Here is a 7356-nt window from a genome sequence, read left to right as displayed (position 1 = left end):
CTAAAAAGCATCAAATAGAATTTTGTTACATTCCGTACTTGCTCTTTGCAAATTCAATGCCAGTAGACATTAAGATCTCAGACCCAAGGCCCCACAGTAAATGTCACCAACTCAATCAAAAGCTAGAGAAAAAAAGATCTCTTTTAGAAGAACCATATAAAGAAGAACAAATAAAACTTCCAGTTTCTTAAGTGTTACCTTTGAATTACTGCTGTTCAAACTCATTGAGATGCTGTGCTATATATCAGAGAAAGAAAACATTTCATATATAAATAAAATATATATATATACGTATTTTATAAATATTTTATGTAAAATATATAAATAAATATAAATAAACAATCCCTTATGACAATGAAAAATATCTTCCACGTCTTCGTTATTTCAGCAGATGTTTCAAGACTCCTGTAATTGCTCTGTACTTCTAACACTTCAGCTTATTTCTGGCCTGATATTTTATTTCAGCATTGGATTCTAGAGCAAGGGGACCCCCAGCTGAGTTTTACAGTACCTGTGGAGTAAGCTGCTACTGCCACCTTGGGGAGGATTCTTTTCATGTACTTCAAGGAGACTAAGCAAATGTCATATAAAACAATCTGATTTTTTCCATCATGCCTTGCTTGGAAGATGACTTCTTAAAATCCATTGTCCATGCTGACATATGACAGGATGCATCTGGAATGTCTTGAGTTATACTACACTAAAAATATTAATGGAAAGAAACTGCATTTTTTGGTGGGGAAGAACAGTCAGGTAACTTTTAGCTAACATTTAAACACTGCCTTGCTTACAGTGTTCTTAATTTTATCGCAGTTTTGCCAGTGTAAGAGGCCTAACCTACCTAAAGCTGAACAAACTGTATTTCACATACAAGACTCCATTTCTCCTGCAATTCTAGCTTTCCTGATATTTTGAATCAATCCTTCCTTGTTCATGCTCAGCTTAAACTGTCTCCCTGGCAGGCCACTACGCGGCTGCTTGGATGACGTACACTGCCTTAGCTCTAATGAGAGGCATTACTGCGCACAAGAACAGCCTAACAAATGTGCTGAACTAAATCGTGACAATTTAACCAAATTCGAGACTTCTAGTCAAATCAAGTGAAGCATCCAGATTTTTATTTGGAATATCCATAGTTCTATGAGACCGACCTACTCTTGGTTTTCAAGTGTCACCCTATAAGCACTCTTCTTCAACTCTGCTTTCAGCAGCAGAGAAAGGAACCTCACTATACACTTCATATATAGAGAACCTGTGTAGGACTTGAGTTGTATGCATCTGCATTGTTAACCTTCACACTGGGCTTTTCTCAGTAGGAACTGTAGGAGCAGTAGGTGCCACAGCTATTTATACAAGGAAAGATTTAATATCTCACCTCTCATCAAAATAGGCAAGTTGAAGAACAGGAGGCTGTCTAAAGGCAACTAACTTGTGTACATGCTCTTAAAAATACAGAGCAACTAAATTTCTACACAGTTGTCTAAAGCCAGGCAACACAAAATAACTCAATCATGAAGAATAATGTGAGCTTACCCTAGGAGGCTCTTAAGGCACCATTAGCTTCTACCCTCGGCCAAAACACTAGCTGTGCCTGTCGCACCACAGTGGAACTCAGACTTCTGGAAGAACTGAAGCCTTAACTACACTGCTGCAGGCCGAAGCAGACCTTGTACTGCATTAAACCACGACTTAGGAGCTCCCACATAGAGCTACATTTTGGATAAAAATGTTATCCAAATGAGCTCTGGAAAGTGTCTTCACTTTTCTTCTCACCATAGAAAGCCTACATACCACATTCTCCTTCTTTGATTACCAGATTCTTGGATTAAACACATCTCTCTTTCAACCTAGAATTTATGGTCAGAGAGGAGCTACAGCTGAACTCTTCTCTGCAAGCAGACAAGCACTCTTCTGTTCTGCTACCAGAAACCAGTCATTAAAACACAAATGTAGATTTATTTCCCACTGTGGCATAGAAATAAAAATTAGTTACATTCTTACCTGTGGTAAAAAACCTAAAAAGTAAGTGATAGGTCTTTTCCGGGATATCTTTTTACCTTTACTTTTAGTGCTACTGTAGCATGGCAAAGAATTACGCTATCAAGCAAAACATACCAAGCACAGCATGTGATCAAAAAAAGGATTACACCTATCTAGCCAACAGCAAATGAACACAATTGACACTGGTGCCAGTCTTCTTCAATTTTCTTCTAGATTCACAAATGACTTCTGTGTTTTATTCTATTTTCAGATTATTTTAATCTACCTTTTTAGAGAAATAGTTTTACATCTGTATAAGGTTGATACTGTATTTTGAAAATACTGCAACTATTAATGCATTATAAGAATAAAAGAAAGTGCACACACTCTTCAGATACATATATGTACACATTCAAGAACATGAAACGCAAAATAACCTAATAACTCTATTATCTCTCTCACATTAAACTGCGGGTAGAAATTAAGCAACTTTCAAAAATACCCACTTTATATACAAAACTGTATTTGCATCAGACAGTGCTAAGTACTAACCAAACAACAAACTGAATGAGGATCTATCAGTAATAGATTAACCAGATTAATGTGTACGTAACAGTCTCAGTGTGGTACGCTGCTGCTGTAAGTTTCAAAGTTCATGTACGAACTTCTTGCTCAGCACACACGGTCTATGAATGAAGCTTGAATTAAAAAAAAAGACTTTCAAAAAATATAAGGTAAGCGACAAACTATGAAATTAACCTAAGCATTTAAGAGTAGACTGCATATAGGGAAAAAAAAGAAAAATCCTTGGTTACGACAGTGGGAAGAAAGAGGTGGAAGGAACACACTAATTCATGTCCTCCATCTAATATTATTATGCTACAGAAGATGAATACAATTTACATTTAGATCAATGAATAAACTGATAACAGTAACTTCATAAAGTCTTTTTTAAAGAGAATAAGCAGGTATTCTTAAAATTAAAAGGGAAGTGATAATGGAAAGTTTCGTAAAAAATGCCAAATGCTCCAAGATCATGTAAGAAAGCTGCTTATTCACCAATCGCTTTTTCATCTGAAACACCAGAATGTATTTCATCAATCAATATTCCTCTGAGACAATTACTGTGCACCGAAATCCACTAGATATATATATAGAAAAGAAGAAAATAAGATGCTTATTTGTGAAGTCATTTCCCTTCTCCAACCACTAGCCTATGCTCTTCTTCCCCACTGTGCTACAGAAGTCTATATGATAGCATATATTTCCAATGCCTAGAGTCTAAATTAGGAGACTGAATCTGCAGCATTAACTAGCTTCACCATTGTTGCTGTTTCTTTTTTAATTAAGACATACTTCCTATATTTGCCTGTATCAGAATGCCCTTTTGGATCATTATCATTATCTATTGCAGTTTTAATGGAGGTTGACAAAAGCTAACAGCTTCTAAACTGTTCTCTGCTGCAGAAGCACTCCTTTAAAAGCTATTTCACATCCCAGCCCAGCCCCTCAAAAAAACAGGTAAAGATATGAAGTCATGTAGTAACAACAGCACGCAGTTATCACTATTCTAACTTCATCCTCCCCTAGTTTTTCTCCTTCTTTATCACATTCTTCTGCATTTTCCACAGCTGTTTTTCAGCTCCTTTCCACTCTGTTCTTTTTGCCCATCCTTAGCTTTATCTGCCTCACAACGTTCCTAAATCTCTTCTGAAATCTGACAGCTCTTTCCCAGCTCTTCAGCTTCCATCAGTGCAGAAGCACAGCCTATCAGGCTGCTTTCCGTGTTGTGAGAACTGCCAGGGGGTTTTGCCTCTTCTGAGTGGGAGACTGGAGGACAGCAAAGATCTTGAATCAGAGATATGCATGAGGTGCATTGAATGTCTAGAGCATACAGTCCTTAAAGATTTCAGGCAAGGACAGGCACTCAAGAGACTGAATTCTTACATTGTTGCTGGATTGTTTAAGTCTAAAACAGCGCATGTTATTCCATCTTCATTTAATGGCAGGCTTGCGGATAAAAACCAAAGACAATGGCAGACAGCAATGAGATGACAATCAACCTTGTCGTCCTTGGAAGAACTCAAACTGGCAAAAGTGCTGCTGGGAACAGCCTGCTAGGCAGCTTGGACTTCGAAAGTCATCTCTCCCCATGCTCAGTGACCACCTGTTGCAGTCTTGGGCACAGCTGCCGTATTTTGGGGATTACACGAAGAAATGGCTGTGAGCTAGCTCTCCGCGTTCGGGTACTTGACACTCCAAGCTACCCTCACAGCAGCCTGAGCAAAGAGCAGGTGAAACACACAGTAAGATCCGGCCTGGCTCACCACTTCAGGGAGGAAGGTCTGCATCTTGCTCTTTTAGTCCTGAGGGCTGACTTGCCTCTGTGTCCAGATGAAAATGATCAAACAACTCAGTTCATCCAGGTAAGAAATAAATAGAAGTTTCTACTGTAATGGCAACTCCTTTTGTCTCTGGTTGAAAGTAACTATGGAGGCACCGACTGCAGATATGAATTAGAGAAGTGCAGCTAAAAACTGGAACACCCTCCAGTCCACCAACTGAAATACATAATTACATTCATAGATCTAACACTGTACACCATCATCACACATACCATGTTGAACAGAGAAAAGAAAAGCAAGAACTGCTATGCTGTCGTTGGATTCAACACTAGAGACTTCCGGAATCAAATTCACCTAGCAAAGCAAGCTTCTCTCACAGAAATTAGTCAAAGGTTTACTATGACACTTCTAGGTTGTTGGAGAGATGTGCTATTTGAAGTAAAAATTTGGTTGCTTCACTCTCCTGTGGTCTACATAGGACAGAGCACAGCCCAAAGCAGAGAATAATAGGTCCAAAAATCATACAGAAAATCACTATAACTAATGCTGTTATCTATTCAAGGGGGAAAAAAAAATAATAGAAAGTTAATAGATTTATTCTGGCAAAGGAAATCTTCTAGCAATACTCACTTGAAGCAAATATTTTGAATCTACGTGGAAGAGAATTTTTGGAATTAGGTAAGATTTATGGGAGGAGGTGACACTGAAAATGAACGTCTTTGCCTTCAGTGGAATCTGTATATATTTTTTCTCATTGTTACCCTTCCTTATGCATTTCTACTTTTCCATTTCTCTTAACTTCGTATTATTTAAGAGGAATCACCACTTTCATCTAGAATTTTTACTTTAAGCCAATGAAAAAATCATCTTGAGATTGTTTTGGATAAATGCCACATGGCTGTTAAAAGCCTAGGAGATGCCCCTGTACCCTCCTCCTTTAATGGAGCTTTAAAAATCCCAACTGAGACTAAATAAAACACATTAAAACCAAAACAGTAAGAAAACACTTCCTTGTTTCTTAATTATAACTTGTTTAAGGTACTATCTTTTTAAAAGGCTGTCATGCTATGATTTCATCAGCCAGAAACAATGGGGAAGGACAGTTGTCTGAGCGCTGGGATTATGAACAATAGTGGTTGTGTTTCACTATGCCATTCCAAGAAGAAACTACCATGAGACTATGCTTTTAGCAATAAGGAGATCTCACAATAATCCTCTACATATTAGGGATGGTCTATCAGTAATGCATACAGAAGACTACTGGCATTTAAGTCTGCATTTTTTAACCCAACAGTCTAATGTATTAGGAGAGTGGCAGATACTGATCTCATAACTAATAATAGCACTGGCTTATCTGAGCCCTCAGATAATTAAAGGCACCACTCTTTCTCTAAAACTAGCCTCTTAACTCTTCCACAGACAGCCTACACCAATATTAAGTTTATTTTGCAGTTTATTTTTTTCTCATCCCTAACATCTAAGACAGATGAATCACTATCAATATAACATAATCATTTGTCTAACTCCTTGCTTATTTTGAGAATACAAAGATATCCTTTAAAACTGTTTTATGCATTTAAACTTTTAGTTTACAGAGTTTTTGAAATAACTATAAGGTGAACTTGAATAATAAAGTAGTTTTCCTTTCACACAGACAGGTGTTTGCATGACTGCACTGAAGTTGCTAATTCTTTTACAATTGTAACTTAAAGCCTGATCTCTTATTCCTATTAATTTCTTTCATACTGACAAAGAGCTTATTTTTATATTTTTTTATATTTATATTTTTATTTACATTTTATATTTATATTTTTTATATTTTTTATTGCCAGCTTATTTTCCCTGTTCCCTTCCATGAAATGAACAACTGTAGTCAAAGAAATTCTGTCATTATTCCTGTGCTGCCACAGACAGTTCAGTTTAAGAAGATACAGCTGTTACCAAAAACAGTGTTGCATAAAATTGCTGATTTATTCACTGCAAGGTGATTTAGAAATCTTTTTTCAAAGAGCTTAAAGATAGTGTACAAGTATTTATATGTAGAAAATAATTAAAGCTACTTGAATTTTACATATTATTTCTGATGATGCTCGATGTAGCTAAACAACAACTGCTGTAATTTACATGTGGAACTTTTAACTGAAGAAACTCTAACACCTGCAGAACAGTCAGCTGTTACCAGTGCACAGCCACCTATTTCCACTAGAAGGCAATACCAAGGTATTTAAAGGTCAAAATCCCCCGAAATTCCAGCAACTCAGATTGTGTAAGTTGATCAGTTAATACATAATTATGTGGTGGGACTAGAAAAAATGAATAAGAATTTGAGATTTGTTTTTCATTACAGGAACTTCTAGGTCCCACATGGAAGGATTTCACTGCAGTTTTACTTACTCACGCTGACAAGGCAGCAGCAGCTGGATTCAGTGAGGAAGCGTATTTGCACAAAGCTTCAAGTACCCTGTTGTCACTACTGAGCTCAGTACAGAATAAATATATTTTCCTAGACAACCAGAAGAGCTTAATTAAAGAGGAAAGAACTACTGTCTTAAGAAAGCTCTTAAATTTTATAAGACAAAATAATTCTCGAGTACTACTTAAACACGACAAGGAATAGAATTAGCTTTCAGGTGCTCATTTGTCTATTTTTTACGCTATATAGCATCTAATAGAAATAGTAGATAAGACAGCAACTTGAATCTTCAAGACCCCTACCAAACACCTCTGAACATACATCTGGAAATCTCTTTTCAGGTTACCAAACTGCATGCCCTTCATAGAGTACCTCACACTACTGAATCCAGAACCCTAGTTTCAACCACATGAGAACAAGCTAGTACTCAAAATCACGCCCCCTAATACGAGTGCAGTCAGTAATAAGATTTTATGCTACACCTTATTATAAATTGCATTTCATACACAACACAGATCTGGAAGAAGAAAAAAAAATAAAGACACACTAAAAAAAGCTTTCCAGTATTAAAACTTAAGATTTACCTACTGTAAAGGTATATATATATATATATATATA

General features: G+C 36.7%; 1 protein-coding gene across 1 annotated transcript; it reads left to right on the top strand.

Annotated features, from left to right (window-relative positions):
• The first annotated feature begins 2612 nt into the window (after window positions 1-2612).
• Window positions 2613-7343, top strand: GIMD1 (GIMAP family P-loop NTPase domain containing 1). Its single transcript, XM_042811903.1, has 3 exons — window positions 2613-2714; window positions 3990-4406; window positions 6673-7343. The coding sequence occupies exons 2-3, from the start codon at window positions 4014-4016 to the stop codon at window positions 6940-6942; spliced, it is 663 nt and encodes a 220-aa protein (XP_042667837.1). The 5' UTR covers window positions 2613-2714; window positions 3990-4013; the 3' UTR covers window positions 6943-7343.
• The last annotated feature ends 13 nt before the right edge of the window (window positions 7344-7356 follow it).

This window comes from Centrocercus urophasianus, unplaced genomic scaffold (genome assembly GCF_019232065.1).
Source record: "Centrocercus urophasianus isolate 14NV4802_14NV808 unplaced genomic scaffold, USGS_Curo_1.0 seq_13, whole genome shotgun sequence".
In the NCBI taxonomy this organism is placed as follows: Eukaryota; Metazoa; Chordata; class Aves; order Galliformes; family Phasianidae; genus Centrocercus; species Centrocercus urophasianus.
Note: the sequence above shows the minus strand (reverse complement) of the source record. Positions and strands in the feature narration are given on the sequence as shown.